Below are 19137 nucleotides of genomic sequence, written 5' to 3'. Positions count from 1 at the left end.
AAGCTGTGGAAACTTCTCTTTATATATATATATATATATATATATATATGTATATATATATATTCATGTCCATCACCACGCTTCAAGTTAGTCAGTCAGTCAGATAAATATAAATCTGTCTCAAAATCATGACTATATGGAAATTGTCAAATGAGGAAGCACCTCAACCCCAACAAATTTATGCTGGTACTGGTAGCCTTGGAACATTTAACTGCTTGAAGGAGGAGGACCGCACACAGACTTGCTTGTTTCATCAAGTCAAGTCCATTTTATTTATATAGCGCCAAATCACAACAGAAGTTATCTCAGGGCACTTTTCGCATAGAGCAGGTCTAGACAGTACTCTTTAATTTACAGAGACCCGACGTTCCCACATTCCCTCATCAGCTTCTTCTTTATTCAAATAGCATTGTGCTGAATCAAGCCCGACGTTTCAGCTTACGCCTTCATATTTGGAAATAGTCTAAGAATAGTCATAGATGAGGAGAACGACCACAAAAATCTTATTTATCTAAAGTCTGGAAGTCATAATTTCGTAAAGTTCTGAATGTTATGCACATGAATCAAAACCAGTTCATTTCCTTTTTATATATCAAAAACCATTTATTTATCATTCTGTACACTGCACAACTTACTAAAACTTTCAGTTAACACATACAGTATTTCCAAACTCACACATACAGTACCAACAGCCCTCTTTCTTTTACCCATGTAAAATATCCTCATGTCAGTTTCTTCATTCCACACACATTACTTTTCTCTTATGGTGTTTGTTCTGCTTAATCATTCCCCACAACATTTCCTCAGTACATTACAACCATCATAAAAACAGAGTTCGCTGTTGCACATGCTTGAAAACATTGTTGCAGTTTGGATTTGAGATGCTCTGCCGTTAAAAGCAAACAGTTTTGATATCTAAGCTTCCCCTTTCATACGGTGTGAAATAACTTCTCAAAAAGACAGAAAGTGGGGATTTTTTTTTTTAAAGCAGTGTTGATACAGTGCTTTGACAGGAACAATAGTCTAAATGTACCACAGAGTCCTAGACTTGTGCTTTACACTCAGGTAGGCATCTGAGTGCAGGAATCTGGGGCAAGAGTCTCTTTCCATCAGAAGGTAAACATGTTTCTGGGCCTCATTGAAGCAGGACAGGCTTGGTTTCTCCAAGGACTCCTTGATCTTCTCTCTAATTTGGTGGTCTACATTGATCTGAGGGGGGATATAAAATAGAAAACACTCTGTATATAATGTAGAAGTATATTATTTGTATGATCACCTGTTCATTTGTGCAGCAAATAACTGCAATGGGACACATGAAAATGAAGCTCTCACTTCTCCCATGAAACTGTGCTGTGCTCTAAAACTAGAAAACATGACCCTTTAGGTGTAAGGAGGCAGATGTTTGCATCTGGTATCAGGGGTTCATATTGAGCTTATTTATTGTATGTGGAAACTTAAAGGAACAGTTCGACGTTTCGGGAGATTTGCTTATTCATATTCTCGCTGAGAGTTAGATGAGGAAACTATGGCTATACAGTAAGTACAGACAGTTTGCTTAGATTAACTAAGTTACCTAGTATATGGCTGGACCGTGTATGGTCAGTGTGTGAAATTGTGGCCAATTTGTTGCAGGGATATTCAGTGGTAGTATCTATAATGTAAATTTCTGGATGTTAAATGTGTACTGAATATCACATGACATGGTTAAGCAACGTTTGAGTCAAAAAAAGGGTATAAATGCAATTGCAAGAACAATACTTTCCACTCTTGAAATTTTAATTCTAATTCTAACTATTCTTATTATCTGTTAACTCCCTCTGCCCTTTCATCTGTTTCACTCTACATTGAGTGTTTTGTCAGAGTGATGGTTATTTGGGGTGTTTCAACTCCCTCCCTCTCATGCCTCTATTGGCCTTTTTTCTGCCTCTTTCCCAGCTAATGATCATGGAGGCTGCAGTGGAAATTGTAAATGAAAGTTTTGACAGCATTTTGAGTGCAAATTCAGGAAGCTTATCTCCGCCCAGTTACCACAGTTACAGTCAAATCAAGCGCACCTTCAGAGCAGCCGCCCTACACTAAACTGACATAACAGCTATGAGTCGCATGTTTTTACTGCAAGACTCATGTTTTAATGCTGTTGTTTATCCCCTGAGATGTGAAAATGTCAAAAGAAATAAAAAGTTTGCGCCCTGGTATTAGCTCAGTCATAAATTCCAAACACACTGCGGAGCGTCTCTCCTGCTGGCTGCTGGCCGACCAATGCTGTAACTTCATCACTCACTCACTCACTCACTCACTCACTCACTCACTCACTCACTTACTCACTCACTCACTCACTCACTCACTCACTCACTCACTCACTCATGGAAAACTGTGGTTATAGGGGTGGTCCGTGGCCAGTCCAGACAAAGACTGGAAACAAAAGAAATCAGCTCGCCTGGCAATGTCCAAATGAAACAAAATTTGCCTACCAGCAAATCTAAAGCTCACTAATAAACACATTATGCCTCATTTGTTTAATCTGTACAAAAACCAAAATGTAAAAACAACACATTGCAGACTTGGGTTCAACTTTTTCAGCCTGCCATCACGGCTCGCCACGTCCCCATGGCAACCACAGAAACCACAGTGGGAAACAATACAGGAGCTAATTTTACTGGTATTTAAGTTCCCTGAATTATACACCTCATCAACAGAAAGGAGAACAGACAGGTCAATGAAGAGAAACAATATTGGTGCAACATCAGCTTTAAAGTTTGATCATCTGGTCTGCAATAAACAGTGCTATGTTAATCATTTCATATCATCATTTAGCTGTATAATGAGATTACTGTACAGTATGTGGACTGACGCCAATTCAAAATACAGAGCTTTGACGTTCCTGAGCTGCAACAACTAGCTGCCTTAAAGAACCTTAAAAAACGAGAAATGAGAGACTTTTAGTCGTAATCCCTATTGTTTTGTGTATTTTGTGAAATTCTTACTAATTTTCCTTGCTGATATGAGATGTTCTTTGTTGAGCTGTTGTGGTAAATCTTTCCCCTGTTAAATCCCCTGAAAATTTGGTTTCAAATATGAAGTATTTCCAACATTAAATATCGGTGACAACGATCCAGTCTGGAGTACAACATCCTGTTTGTCAAAAACTTAGCCAACCTGTTTCATAAGGGCTGTGTGGGTGTGATTTGATTCAATTTGCAAACAGCCCAACATCTGTCATCATATTTTGACTCAAATATTGCTAAACCCCAGCTGGGAGACATATGACATCCCTTATTTCAAAAGGAGTCCTGCCCTCTTAAAACTATTGAAACGAGCACAGAAACACAACATTTTTCATTTGAATGAACCAAAACCATTTTCTACTAACTTTGGTAGAAAATGTTGTGTTCATGTAGGACTATCTCATTGAGAAATAGGTTTTGCAGGGCCTTTAAGTGTGCTAAAGGGTAAAGAAACACAAAGTAAATATATATCTTCTGTCTGCTGGCTGTTTGTCCAGCTCTATCTCTTTGCACCATGAACCATCAACCCAGATGTGACCGTCAGACTGACCTCTCTGCAGGCTGTAGGCTGGATGAACTCCTGGTAGATCTGCTGTGCTTTCCAGCGGAGGTCGTCTGGTGAGGCGGTCGCCCTGAAGTCTTCACATGCAAGCCAGAACTCAATGTTTTCTTCACTGAACTCAGACTGCAGAAAGGAGTGGAACGCTGCTAAATAGTCTGTACAGAGGGGAAGATTTCAAAGCAAGTATGTATTAATTATTAAAATCTCATTAGAAAGGCCGTAAGGATAAATTCTGTTCACTTTCACAATTAATATTTTAAATTCCCATAGACATTACTGTTTTTTATTCATTTTGTGATCCTTTGTGAACTGAAAATTGGCCCCTCCTTTTTAAAAACATGTCTTACTTTTATCTCGTAGCAATTTTTCCAGAGTCGGGTGGAGTTTATGGTCAGCCTGCCAACTGTAATAAAGAGCGATTTCAAATTAATTTTCACTTTAAGATATGTTCAGTCAATCCATCCATCCATCCATCCATCCATCCATCCATCCATCCATCCATCCACCTTTCATGCAAGTCAAATGCAATTCAAAGTGCTTTGTAAGTGATCGACATCGAATATGGATTTGGAGACTAATGCAGACCAAGATACAAGTAAAATCCCGAAAACAAGGTGACTTGTGAAATGTAAAGAAAAAATTTAATAAAACCTACTTTAAAATAATTAACTGAATAAGACAACAATAAAAAGATGAGTAAATGGTAAGAGAACAGTTAAAATAATAAACGAAAATACAGGCAATAAATATCAAATAAAACAAAGGGGACACTGAGATACCTCCACCAGTACTACATACAGTACCTGACTTTTTCAGGATATGTCTCATCGTTTGTTTTATGAACCCTGATGCACTGGATGTCATTTTTACGCCTGTATCGATTAAGAACAATATCAATCCTGCAAAACAGATGAAATTTAAATGTGAACACTTATGATGTAAATTTAACCATCTAGGAAGGTTACGGAACAACCCTAATACAACATATATTAAAGCAGATGTCACACAGCACTTATTGAGTAGTGCACACCTGAATATATTATTGTTTTATCTTTCAGACACAATCAGAAAACATTCATGAAACTCATCATTAATGAGCACAGTTTTAACAGCATACCAAACTTAAGCCACTTTACTCAAATCTCTCTAAATATCATTATACTGTCTGGCTTACCTTCTGGGCCGCTTTACATTTTGCATTAGATCCTTGATCTCATAGAACCTAATCTTTGAAAACAAATGTTTCGGCATTTTAACATCTCTGGTACTGTCCTCTGAGGAGATCCAATTGTCTGTTGTATTGTCTTCAAACAGTACAGAGCCCTTCTGTGCTTGTCTAACCTGGCAGGAAAGGTGCAATACCTATGACGCTGAGGGCCTGCTGGTACAGGTTTCTGAATACCATTTGGATAAGCATACAGTCGGCTACTGCCTAGACTCGGTTACTGGTGCCACTGACTCATAGCTGTAAAATTCCAGTTGGGTGGGATTTGTTTGACTCTGATTACTGGAAAAATAAATTTCACTCTTCTTGATTCTTTGTTATGCATGCATACATATGGGCATAGTGTAAACACATTGTATTATGCCATATGTCTGTATATAGAGACTTCAGAGACACTGAATAGGGATAAAGAATCTGAATGACTCAAGAGTACCAGATCTGGGCAGGAGGCTTGGAACAGGACATATATTAAGGTTGGGGGATATGACTACTATACTGTGACAACATAGACATTTCTCAACTGTCTAAGATTTTGCTATCTAGGAAAACCTACTGGTTAAAACCCTTACCACATACCATTTCTACTGAGTTAGCTATCACTTTAATATGTCTGGTTCTATTATTTAAGGATGAGGATGTTTGCTCGACTTTTAAATTCATTGGAGACACATGTCACTCATCTCACTTACATAAAAAAATAGTAGACAGAGAATTGATTTAGAAGATGATATTCTATATTTTTGTTATTGTCAGAGACCAAAACCAACAATGAATTGATCTTACTACCAAGTATTGATTGTTTATCTAAAACAGACAATACAATGTTACTGTATTCTGTGCCATAGAGATTCAATTCAATTCAATTTTTTATTTATATAGCACCAAATCACAACAAAAAGTAATCTCTGGGCACTTTTCACATAGAGCAGGTCTAGACCGTACTCTTTAAGAGATCCAAACTAAACCATTAAACTATTAAGATGAGTCACATTGTTTCACTGGGTGAAAATAGCCACTGTGATTTATTTTGAGTCAATTCCAGGTACACTGTTCACTATTTACTCCTGTTTGAGTAATGTTTGCTAAAAAAAACTACAGTGCCCAGCAGTTTCAGGAAATTATTTTAAAAAAAGAATCTATATATTTGTGACTTGTTTTTTTAAAGATTTACATCAAACGAATGGGTTTGGGGCTGAGAGTCATAAACAGGGTAGGGAATTTAATTGACAGATGAACTAACACATTGTTGGTTTCAGTGTTTTTGTGGGATGTGTTGCCAATAACAAAAATATAGAATATCGCCAGCCTTACGCTACAGATTCGGCTAGAATGAGAGTGATGTGATTTTCCTTGAGCTTGTTAAAAGTCAGTCTTTTGGATGCATTTAAGGCAAGTAATTGATGGCTTCAGGGAGAGTTAAGAGAATTACAGTAGTCCAAGTGGGACTATTTATACTTTAAATATACTTTATTTTAATTCACGTTTTTATAAATTCTGACTTATTTGTCTTATTATTCCCCAATTGAAAAGGGAGAGATGGCTTTGAAAACAGCTAAAATTGATCATCAACCAAAGAAAATTTCTTTTTCTAAATCAAATCACAGATTCTCAAGTTCTAAAACTGTTAAAACGATTAAAAGCTATTTTCCATAGAGTCAAATATAACCCTGCAATTATGACCAGACTTCTTCATATTGGATAATAGACAACCAAGTGGTTTTGCAGAGAAAATGTCAAGGGAAGGGGTGCCAAATAAAATTAGTTCAGATATGCATTGATTCATTTGCAGACAAGTCTGTGCCATTCACCTCTTAACATCATAAAGACAGCTCAAGAGTCGGATTGTAATACAGTGTCACAAGGTTAAAGGAGAGTGATTGAAAAAGAAAAACTCATGTACAAAAATTTATTATAAAAAGACATGCTTAGAGAAAATGCAACATACACTGAGTCATATAAGAGCAGTGCATGAAAAAGCATTAACAGAGACAGGAAGTCAGAGGTTTCTATATACTGAAACCAAGCAACTGACCCAGCCAGTTCTCAGAACTCCCATAATGACTGTCACTCTGTCTTTGATACTGCATTAATACATTTGTACGTGCACACGGTTTCTGTCATGCTTAATTATGTACGCAAATCAGCATGAAATAGTTCCTCTTATGCTTTGCCCTGTGACACAGATTGAAATAATAATGGAAATTCTACAACACATAAAGCCAGTGCTTGTATGTGTGTGTCTGTGTGAATGGGTGGAGGGGTTTGTATGGGTGTGTGTGTGGTGCTTTTGAGGATTCCCTCAGGGTCTCACCATTCTGTATAGTGGTGTGTTTGCGGTCAGTAGAATGGTGAAGTGAGTAAATTTCAAACTTTCCACATTGCAATGTAGGGGCTGCAGCAGATGCACGTGCGAGGACAGGGAGGTGACTACTACTAGGTGGTCGACACCCTTAATATCGCATGCTTGATTGAGCAGGCCATTCATTTGGGACATGAAGTTCAGAGAATGCAAAGTGTAGCTTGGGAAACTCACATCACATTGCAACATGACATAAGAAATGACAGCGTTGTTTAACGTATTCATAAATTTACAAAGAATGTGATTTGTGGCTGATTACATATTCACAATGTTTATGTTTTAAAACTCTATGTCTTGACTTTTTCATAGTAAAAAATAACTTTTAATTTTTACTAGTGTTGTAACAACATGTCATATGTGAGTTGTGCAATACTTCTAACATATCTATTGTTAAATTACCTGGTACCATGATAAAGTAACCCATATGAACTGTAGTTTGGCTCATTTATAGCCTCTTTGGCTGTGAATAATAGGACCACATGTCCTATAAATCCTGGTACTTCTGCTCACAAAAAAGATGTTGCTGCATGTCTCTGGTGTCACTTCATCTGCATTTATTTTCTTGCTTCACTTTCTTCCTAAGAAATCTATAAGTTATAGACTATGTCAATACATATGAAGCAACCGGCAGCAGCCAGTTAGCGTAGCTTAGCACAAAGACTGAAAACAGGGCAAAAACAAGTTGGATTTTTCACTCTTTTTAACTTTTGCTTATGGCAGAAAACACCTCCAAACAAGCAACAAAATACATTGTCTCACTTGGGAATATTTCTTAAGCAGAATGTATTTCTTGTGGAAAATGCTCACAGTGAGTAATTTTGATCATCTTCAATATCTGGAAAGCTCTTTCTAAAAAGACAAGTTGCATTTGAGTTTTTTGTGCTTGTATTTCCACCTATTGTTTTCAAAAGTTTTGAATGAACCTGCTGTCGTTCTGAGACAGTTTCTGATTAACGTTAACCCAATCGCAGTGGGCAAAAATTAGATTAAGCTGCAGTAAAGTGTACTGGCATCCTTGTTAGAAATAGCACCAATGTTCCCGACAAGCATTTTACGATTGACCAACCTATAGTTTTTGTTTGTTTTTCCATCATTTTAGTAAGAGATCTGAAGAGGCAAAACTCTTCATTTCACAAAAAAGCAAGGATTTGACAAAAAATAATCTGAAATATGTTTTCTTCTAGTTTCCTATCTTGTTAATCACTTTGTGACCCCTCAGATTTATCATGTGACCCTGTAAGGGAGCCTGACCCCAAGGTTCAACGCCACTACTTCAGCTTTATTTTATTGCGTTATGGTGTTTGACATTTACCTTTAGCACCTAATATGTAGATGTTGGCCTACAAAGAAGCTCCACCAAAAGAATGATCTTTAAAATTTTATGGTATAGAATAGAAAAGAATGAGCCTTATGGCTGCATCTCCAGTATCCACTAGGGTGGAGTTTCCAAAATCAAGCTTGACACCAGGAGAGGTGAATCATTGATTATAGCTGCGGTAGTGCTTATAACAGTGAAAGTGCAGGATTGGGCACAACCACTTCAAGGTCTGCAAGTGACACTCACAAGTCCCTGTAGCTCAACAACCTAGCCTTTTTTAGCCTGTGAGGATACTTTAGCTAAACGGACTGACACTTGTATCAAAGATGAATGGCTGAGTCATCACCTCTCATCACATCGTGGGCTGAGTTCCTCTGTGGCTCAGTAGTGGAAAATAGTTGATGACTACCACTGATAGCAGATCACTCAAAGCAGAGCAAGCGTCACTTAACAGATCATGTTCTCATGTGATACTCAAGTGAATTTGGCACATTGTAAATTGCAACGTTTTCATTGTCATGGTTCAGTTGGAACGCTACATGTGATGCCTAGTAATTATTAACAGTTTTGTGGCATTTTATCATTTTATAACATTTCTCCTAATTGTTATTTCTTCCTTATTTTATAACTCTAGTGACATCCTGTTCACTAACTACCATTTTCTATTAGTACCTGTCAACATTACAAAGTAATGTTAGAGTACTCGTTGACATTTTCAGACTCATAATGGACTGTTAAAAAGGTATCCGAATCAGCATCAATCACTTTCATTTAGTCCACACTTTCTTATTCCGTAAAACCTGGTGCCTACATTACCCACAATGCAGCCCGACCTCCAACAATTCAGTAGGATGTTCAGATGTGTTATGCTAGTGGCCGCTAATGTAACCCCAAGCACTTGCATGTCAACTTAACAAAACTAGTATGAACAAAAATACCAGAACCATTTCATACTTAAACAACTTTCTGACTTGTTTAGGGACAGATTTGACATAAAAACTGCAATTGAGTCAACATTATGACCTCAACATAGGAGCCGTAACTTATAACATGAAAACAACAAATGACCCAAGTTACTGTAAACATCTATGACTTACTCTACTGCCTCTGTACCAAATGAATTAGAGGAAAACTGATTCATATGAATAGTTTTTTTAGGAACTGAGAGGGACAGTACAGTGCTTTCCTGCACCAGAGGGTTTCTTTTATTCAAAATTTAAATTCCCATCCCACATTCCACTTCCAGTTTATTTCAGATGGCGTTGGAGAAGTGCACTGACCACAGTTAACAGCTTCGTCTCAGTCCAGCGCAACTCATAAAAGATCTATTTACGGTATCAATGCTAAACTCTGTTCAGTGGTGATGAAGAGGACAAAACCAAATGAGTCATTTCAGTGGTAACAACTTAGATAAAACGTTCCACTGACACATTGTGGTAAAAGAAAAAAGACAGTAATCTGACACGCACAAGTTGATGAAAAGACATTAACTAAACCTCTTAACATTTCTTAACTTTTCATAGATTTTGGTATTAAATTCTACACCCTCTTCCTTGCTCCTCTGGACTACTAAACTTGCATTGTTGCACATTATGTTTACACCAAAAGGAGGATCTATACACTTACTGGCTTTAGTGTTTTCCTGTTTTTTAATGGTATGTTCCAGTAACAGTGCACTATCAAGGGCTTATTATAGGCCTGTTCAGTGTATAATGGGTTTATCATTATATATGTGACTTGTTGATTGAATGATCTACAAATTCATACATGATTCATACATGAAGCATGTTCTTCTTTTAAATTGCCTCTGAAAACACATTTCTGTCAGAGGGCTTTTTAAGCTTTAAATGGCTTTTTAAATAGCTTTTTCTTGACTTTTTTATATTGCTAGCCAGCTCAGTTTTTAATTGTTTCTTTTGATCTGTTTTAATTAAACTAATTGTTGTTGGGGTTAACTTCAGTGAGGGTAGCAAGAGAGCTAATGTCTAAATGACCTATTACCTACCTCAATTCATCAGCTTGTATAGATGAAAGTGACAACAGAAATACTCTTTAGCATCCTAACATTACCTCACACACATCCCATCTGTGTTCTGCACGTATACAGATGAACTTAATTTCAACTATCTTGCCTAACTTTAACTTGCTTTCGACTTGATGTTCTAATTGGACCTTGAGTGGAGATTTTTTGGTCAATGGCTGTTGCAAGAAAGGTCATGAATGAACAAGCTCAACTAAGTAACTCCTCACTCTCTTTTGATAACAAAGATGAATGGCAGACTATCCAAACCACTTATTTCAGTGTTAAAATCCAGTGTTCCAGTTGTCTTCTGTTTGACCCACCATTTTTTTAAAATTTTAAAATCATTTACATGATTTTGCATTGTGGTCACAACACTAGAATTTCCCTTAATTGTCAACAATAGCCTTCTTTCATCAGGCTACTGTATAACACCAACTTCTGGATGTATTCAGAAGTGCTATTGTGACATTGGGGTTACGTAATAATGGAAAATCATGAAATATTTCATCAGAGTATGCCTGACTGATTGAGAGGAAGTGCGCTTACTGCGATGTGAATGCTAATGGCGGCAATAATATACTGCATGGAGACTATATAGAGAAGCATGGCACTTTCACTTGATTTGCGAACTAGTATGCTGCTTATATTGCTACATCATAGAAACCCCTTATGGGCAGTGTGTTAACATTCTGCAAGGCCTAAGTAAAACTTACTTCCCACCAAGTATTGTATACTGTGCTCTGTACTTACTTGTCTAGGCAGTGTGGTTGTGTATCTGATGTGTTATCAAACCAAGCGCCGACTAAACGGAAAGCTTTTGCACCCAGGGTTGTATGTGTAACTCAGATCAATCTAGATAAGACATTAATCTATCTGAGTCATCATACACACAATCTTCTCATCAGGATGACATGTTTTAAAGCCACATATTTTCTTTGTAGAGATATCCCATGGTATGAAGGCATAAAACTGTTGTAAGTGAGTCTGTGGTTGCTTATGAAAATTGTCTCCGCAAACCTAATGAATACTAATAACCCAGAGCAAATGAGGTCCCTGGAATAATTAAGCAATTGACATCCCATCATGCACAGGGTCACGCATGAAAGTGCTGAGGTTACAGTGAAAAGTGGGAACGCATTGCAATATATGTTAATCTTCCTGTGGTTTCATGAGCAATACAAGCTAGCTAGTCAGTGTCTATCTGACCCTTTGCGGTCATGCCTGAATCCCTCTGTTGCCTAAAATGAGCTTTTCCATCATGCTGGCTAAGTTAGACATGTCATCCAGTGAGTGACAAGTGCGAGTGAGTGAACAGCTGAGGGGGAGGAAGTGAGGACTTCTAGTACACACTTTTTTTTACATCAAGGCATTCAGTTTCAAAGGTTACAGAGAAGAATTCTGTTGTATTTTTATTATATAGCTTTTAATATCCTTCTTACATCGCAAAAATGAAGGTGTTTGTTTGATACAGTGCAAAAAAACCCCCAAAAAACAAGTGACTGGTGGGAAAATGTCATATGGTTAGATGAATCATGTCAAAGGAAGTCCTTTTCTTGGTTTTTGTTTCTCACGGATGATGAGAGATGGCTGTGTTACAGTGTTGAGCATATCAGTGTTACATGGTTTATGTCCAGCGACCCAGATAAAAGTCAGATAAATGCTCATAAATACACTATGAAGGATTACATTTATGTTCTGAAAACTGAAAACTTATAGATATTATCAACTGCTGCATGTTATTATTAACATAGCACTGTATTCACTGATCACTAATCATTAATGCTTTTGAACAAGTTTTCATTTCTTTTCTCCGCACTGCCTGGCAGGATGGGGAATCAGTGTTGCAAGTGTTTCACCAGAAGACTGAGTGGAAGTGAAACAGCTTTCGGTAGCCGAGGGACACGAGGCTGAGGCAGATTTGGGGGAAGTCAGACTGACAGGTTCCTATTATGCCGTCCACTGTCCCCAGACAGAAGTCCCTGCTTAGAGCGTCACACTTCAATTCCTGATCTGTTTGACTGGTCAGCAGGAATCTTTATCACGTTTCACTGCCTCCTTTTTCCTGTTTTTACACTGTAATAAATGATTAAATCACTCAAAATGTGATATGCTGATTCTGCCAATCATGAAATACAATGAATACAAATAAGTCTTCAGATAAAAAGCCCGAGCTTTCCAAATATCCAGTGCTCATCTCATTCTTGCAGTTCTTGTAGATTCTTTTTGATGACTAATTATAATTCACCATACATAATTAGCTGTTTTATTCTGCAATAATTACAGCAATTACACTACAAGTCATTGTAAGTCAGAGTAAGGCGTGGGTCCAGTGAGTTCATACAGACAGTGAAAAGGTACAAACAAAATACAAAAACTGAAATAAAAACATGTAAAATGTGTACTGTATATAACATTTACAGTAGTGGTGCTTTTCTAATGTGAAAATGAAATGTGATGATGCTGGTGATGTACATTTGATAAAAACCAGACATTTGTCGCCATCTAGTGGTCATATTTACACACTGATAAACATTATGTACACATGGGTGACGTTACGGCAGGTTAGGTGTGAGGCATGGCTGAATAACTGACCTGGGAAAGTGGATAAAAAGGGAAACTAACCCACAGGCCCATTTGTTTCGGTGTTGCTTGCAAATTAAGTGAAGGGGATTGTAGAAGAGCCTGGAATTATTATCTACTCTTGAAGCCCTCTAACATGCATAGTGCCTGTGTCAGATTATAGGTCTTTCATTTGATATTGTGCACGTTCTTAAAAAAAGGCTGAAGATAATGTACATGATTAGGGCTGCAACTAAAAATGATTTTACTGTATGAATTCATTTTTTTTTTTGCTTAATCAACTAATAATTTAGTCTGTAAAATGTCAGAAAATAATGAAACACATTTCAAACAGTGTCATATCCTCAAATAACATGTTTTGTCCAACCAACAGCATAGAACCCAAACATATTCAGTTTACAATGAAACAGAGAAAGACATAAGAAAAGCAGCAAGTTGTCATAATTGAGAACCAGCAAATGTTTTGTATTTAATTTCTTAATTATCAAAATTGTTGTAGATTATTAATGTACAGTGTTATTCTTTGACTTAAATAATGAAAACGATACCGCAAGGCTGCACGGTCTCTTTGTTTGTCACACAAGCACACTCCCAGCACACACTGGCTAGGAAGAAACTGGACACAGATGGGTCCTTAGATTATAAGATAGTAGAGGGGGAAAAAAAAACACTCTTTCATCACTCTTCCTATATCTTTAAAGCCTTGTATTACAGCACTGTAAGTCTGCCACAGGAGGAGTTAATCTTTAGGAGTTTCTGCGTTGAGACAGTGTAAAGTTTCCTCCTGCCCAGTAGGGAAGAAAGAACAGTTTGTGGCAGTCAGCAGAGATTCGGTTGCCTTATCTCCCACCCACTGCGAACTCTGCCACTTGCGTTTCCCTGTGCCCAAACTCCTGGGGTATTATCTCTACCTCTGCTGCTCACATTACGTTGACCTGCTAGGGCTTTGCTGCTTCCGAGTCCTTCTTTAGTCCCCCCCCCCGTCCATCTTTCCTTCCTCCCTTCCCTCACCCTGCCGCACTTCTGTCGCTTCCTTCAATCACTTCCCGCTTCCCTGCCTCCGCCTTGTCCTTTCCAACCTTTTATCCAATGTTTGTGCTCTGACTTAATTTCCTTCTTTCCTCCTAACTCTCTGTCCTTTCCTTCCTGCCTCTCCTAATACTCTCACCTCCCTCGCCCCTCATCTTGTTCCATCTCATTGTCCCTCTCTACAAATCCTTCTTTTTTTCTCATTACTGACTCCTTTCTTTCCTTCTTCTCCCCACTCATAATACTCTTACCTCCCTTTCTTTTATTTGTCCCCACCCCCTCTTTCCTGTTCTCTCCATCCAGCCTGTGCTGTCCTTTTTCTAATTACAGTTTCCTTACTCACTTTCCGTCTTCTCTTCCCACTTTTTGACCTTCCCTGCTGAACCCATCCTATCCTACACCATCCTATCCTATTAAGCCCATGCTGACTTCCAGCAGGGCCAGAAATGCAATCAGATAATATTGGACCTCCAATTAGACTGGCAGAAGTTCCCTGCAGAATTGCTTGCCCAGAGTGACTACATTCTGCAGATGCACACACAAACACACTATGTGTAAGGTCCAAGGAACACCCACACACAAGGTCAACTAAGATAAGTATATAACAAGGATATATATATGCTGAAGGAGCTTGGCAAACAAATGTCATAATCCCATGTTTCATAAACCTAAAAAACAAACAAACATGAATTTCTTCCACCTCATTTTTGTTTAGTCTTTTACTATAAAAACATCATAATTGAGATGTTGCTAGTAGAGAAAAACTACGTGGATGGACAAAGTGTACATTTTTGTAGGTAGGAATGTTTTTGAATTGTTACATCTCCCTCTGAAGTAGCAATGTATGAATACTCTTAATTCCCATATCACCCTTAGCTTTCAGGGAGGTTTTATGTAAATGCCACATCATGCTACTGTTTCTTTGTGGATAGAAAAACAGATATTTTGACTTTTCCACAGTTGCAAAAAGCTACAGTACCAGGTTTGAACACAGTTTCTCATTCAAGTGAATGGGAGGGTGTCTCCAAACTTTTCACTGGAACTGTATATGTTCATATATTTTCACAATGCAATCACCCTGTTTCTCATCTGAGATCCTCTATTCCAGCTTACAATGGATGTAATAGAATGAGAAAAGAATGAGGACTGGGTGAAGTTGGATTGTTGATCAAAACTGTGATGAAAATATGTGCTGGGTGACTGGGGAACTAGAGAATTTCCCCTTAAGAATACAGTGAAATCAAAAGAAAATAGAGATTCTCAATGTGCCTACAGTCATCCATTGGCATTAAAATTAAAAATGGCATCAAGAAACACAGCGAAGAAATGTTCCCTACATGTTAAATAACAGAAAATTGTAAATTGCTCAGATTAGACGATGACAGGGTGATATTCATGATTGATCTTGATCTCATCACTATGTCAACATTGCTGCATGATAACCTTTGCTTTGTTAATTCTCACCAGATATTTGCACTTTGTGAGCCAACAAAACTGTATGACTGACTTGTCAGTGTTTTTGGGGTCACATATGCCATTTGCTCTTGTTCAGAGAACTCTAAAGGTTTGCCGATATAACAAATCATGGAATCATGCTAATTCGTTTCGATCCATTTCACCACCTCGTGATAAAACATATCATAATTTGTATATATATATATATATATATATATATATATATATATATAATAAAAACCACTTGTAATCTGGGACCCTTTGTTGGAAATTGTAAGGCAGAGTAACAAATCTTATTTTTTTGGAGTAACAGCCCCTGGAGTCTTATGCTCTATTTTCTGTAAATAACACAAAAGAATATCCTTACTTTTCATGCAGACTTGTGTAGTGATTAGAAGTGGGGTAGACAGCTGAATCATTGACATCTTAGTACGTGCTTCTTCCCTTTGGAACAGGCTTGCCTCCTAAACCTCATTCCAATATTTTAGCATTAAGTCCTTTATGATACTGTGGGACACTTGCAGTTTATCAGCCTCCTATTTATGTTGACTTTTTCAACATTTTCTCTTCACAGCTCAAGTGTTCAAGCCGTTTACTCATTTAAGGCTTTGACAGGTGCGTTTGTCTAGATTTGTTTTATTTTTTATTTTTTTGTCCTTAACAACAATTGGTGTAATTTTGAATGATCAAATACCTTCTCAGTGTTGAACAGAGGCTGAAAGTGTAAAGACTGGGTTAAGTAAGGTGTGAACTTACCCAGGTCAGTGTACACAGTCCAATGTAGCAAGGAATGCACAGACCTATACATTGGGGAAATAAAACAACTGCGAAATGAGTGCATGGCCTATCACAACTCCTCAGGTTGAAATTCAACAGTCTATCTACATCTGGAGGATAAGTGGCACTCCTTTGAGGACAGCAAAGAACGCATATTGGATAGAGAAGAAAAGTGGTTTGAAAGAGGAGTGAAGGAGGCCATTTATGACCAAATCCACACTAACACTTTTTTGTTTTAAAACTCATTACTTTTGTTACGTTAATGCCTGGTGTCCACACTACTCCGGCATTTGAAAATGCTGTTGATCCCTTTTTAGTTTGAAAACTCGGGGTTGCATTTTAGTCTGGACGGGTAGAGATGGAGACTTTTGGAAACGATGACGTAGACACCCACATTCGCCCCCAGATTGGGTCTCATCAGTCATGACGTGTCCTTCCTTGATTTGTCACACCCCTATCTCGTAAACCTTTTCCAGAAGAAAACAAATTACATTAGCCTTGACTACCAGTGGTTAATTTAACATGGATAACGAATTACAGGCGTTACTGGCCTTGTTGTCTATGCTAGCAGCTGTTGTAAGGTTAAATTCTGCTTTTTACAATGTTACTACTGCCTACATGCACAGGAGGCAAGCTATTAGTCAAGCAATTTGCAACGATTCTTGTGTCCAGCAGTGTTATCAGCCCCACATGGAGTGCCGGTTTTGGGTGAGGCTGGGAAGTTGTGATTCCTGAGGAAAGGCGAGAAAACTTTCGAATGTCCAGATCGACCCTAATCAACCTCAGCGAAAGACTACGTTCGCATGTGGAAGGAGCAACAACAACAATGAGGTTGCCAGTGGATGTACTTACAAAGGTAGCTTGCATGTTGTATTACCTTAGTGATGAGAGAAGACTCTGGAAAACCACTAATGCATTTGGACTATGTCGACAAGTTGTTTCAGTCATAATGTGACAAGTGTGTAAGGCCATCACCATCTTCTTGGGTCCAAACTACATCAAAACACCAAGCACAGAGCTCAAAGTGAAGGATCTTGTTGTTAACCTATCAAACACACGATATGCCACAATGCTTGGGAGCAACTGACTGCACACACATTGAAGTAAAACAACCCCTATCTAAATCCATAGACCACATCAATAGGAAGGGGAAACATTCTTTTAATGTACAAGCATTGTGTGTCAACAAGTACTATTTTATTGACGTTATTGTGTGTGAGAGAGAGATAGAGCAAGACCTAGGCTATAGTAACCTAGTAGTAACCTAATAGAATTGCAGTATCTTTGTTGGTGGCTCCTGTAAATAAAATCACTTTTTGTAACTGCGTTTGAAAAATAAAATTTGTTTTTTTTACACTAAATTTGTCTCTGTGTGACAGTGCATATGTGGAAAAGATAGAGGTAGATCTTAGGTTACGTATCAAACGAGACCTTTTATTATAGGAAGTAGAATAGGAAGTAAAAATAACCATATACTAGAAAACTTCTAAACATTGATCCATCAAAACCAATCCATTATTTACACACACACACCATACACACACTGTTACCTTTCTTACAGTCACACAAAACTGATTTGAGCATCTTTTTATTTCTCTAGAATGATGCACAAATCAGTTTTGTGTGACTGTAAGAAAGTAAACAGAGTGTGTGTGTGTGTGTGTGTGTAGATAATGGATTTGTTTTGATGCAGTAATGTTCAAAAGTTTGCTAGTATATGATAGCTTTGGTTAGCCTGTTGTTCGTGTGTTCAGCCATTTTGCAGGGGTGGAAGAAGTTTTCAGATCCTTTACTTAAGTAAAAGTACTAATACCACACTATGAAAATACTCCACTGCAAGTAAAAGTCCTGCATTGAAAACTTTACTTAATTAAAAGTACACACACAGTGGTCTAAGGACTAATTGTAAAGTTAGATTAGCCTAATCTTCATTGTCATCTAACAAGCTTTCACAAACACACACAAACAAGCATGCATACACACCACCACCCCTAACAAAAACAAATGTCTTCTGCCATTTTCTTGTTCTTTTTATTTATTCATTGATTTTATTTTATTTAATGAATTGTATTACCCTTGACGCTTTGGCAATATTGTTCATCTGACATTCATGCCTCACTGAATTGAATTGTATGTAAGTATTATCAGCTAAATGTACTTAAAGTATGTAAATCGGTATAGTAATAACACATTAAAGAGAAAAGGTGATTCTGCCATAAATCAAATACAATTCAAATGCAGTTAAAAGAACAGCCAAACTAAAAGAGAACATGAGTATGTAGGCATTAAGCATCATTGGCAAATGTGAACTGATGTTATATTGTCTATATTTAGAAAGCCATACAAGGACATTGAAAATACAATGATGGAAGAGAAAGACAAAAAAAAAAAAAACAATGCTATTGACAATGTTTTAATAAGAATAGCATTATCCAGGAGAATTCTGTGAAGAGCAGTCAAGTCACATTTCCCTGCCTCATCATTTTTGTCCTGTTTTCAAAAAAAATTAATCTATTGCCTGGGTATTAGGCCTGGTACCTGTAAAATATAATAGAAAACAAAAACAACTATATAGAAATACGAAAACAAGTGAGAATAAGGCAAGTGAGATAATAATAAATACAACACAACTTTGTATGCATGTGCAAATATCAAATAACAACAATAAATAAATATAATAATATAGCAAAAATAACAATAATAAACACCATTTTCAGGTGTGTATATGGACGGAGGTTATTTCTGAAATGGTGCTAAAACGCTTGTGTGGACTGAGATCATTTTTGTTTTAAAACGCTGTTTTA

The 19137-nt window shown here is 37.4% G+C and overlaps 1 protein-coding gene across 2 annotated transcripts; it reads right to left on the bottom strand.

The window, feature by feature from the left end:
• Positions 1-613: 613 nt before the first annotated feature.
• Positions 614-17587, bottom strand: LOC122989162 (regulator of G-protein signaling 21-like). Of its 2 annotated transcripts, XM_044361859.1 has the most exons (5): positions 4742-4850; positions 4371-4466; positions 3915-3970; positions 3556-3722; positions 614-1209 (listed from the first exon to the last, which is right to left on the bottom strand). In XM_044361859.1, the coding sequence occupies exons 1-5, from the start codon at positions 4816-4818 to the stop codon at positions 1024-1026; spliced, it is 582 nt and encodes a 193-aa protein (XP_044217794.1). In that variant the 5' UTR covers positions 4819-4850; the 3' UTR covers positions 614-1023. The 2 variants fall into 2 exon arrangements, with proteins under 2 accessions (XP_044217794.1, XP_044217795.1); XM_044361860.1 differs by lacking the exons at positions 4371-4466; positions 4742-4850 and adding an exon at positions 17211-17587.
• Positions 17588-19137: the final 1550 nt, after the last annotated feature.

Source organism: Thunnus albacares, chromosome 9 (assembly GCF_914725855.1).
Source record: "Thunnus albacares chromosome 9, fThuAlb1.1, whole genome shotgun sequence".
Classification (NCBI taxonomy): domain Eukaryota; kingdom Metazoa; phylum Chordata; class Actinopteri; order Scombriformes; family Scombridae; genus Thunnus; species Thunnus albacares.
The sequence above is the reverse complement of the archived record's forward strand: the minus strand, read 5'-3'. Positions and strand labels throughout refer to the sequence as shown.

What these genes read in the sequence shown, in the direction of transcription:
- LOC122989162 (XM_044361859.1), bottom strand. Translation starts at nt 4,818, where the DNA reads ATGCCGAAACATTTGTTTTCAAAGATTAGGTTCTATGAGATCAAGGAT. An exon ending in AAAATTGCTACGAGATAAAA is followed by an intron (nt 3,723 to 3,914) that starts GTAAGACATGTT and finishes CCCTCTGTACAG; the next exon opens with ACTATTTAGCAGCGTTCCAC. An exon ending in AGCCTACAGCCTGCAGAGAG is followed by an intron (nt 1,210 to 3,555) that starts GTCAGTCTGACG and finishes ATCCCCCCTCAG; the next exon opens with ATCAATGTAGACCACCAAAT.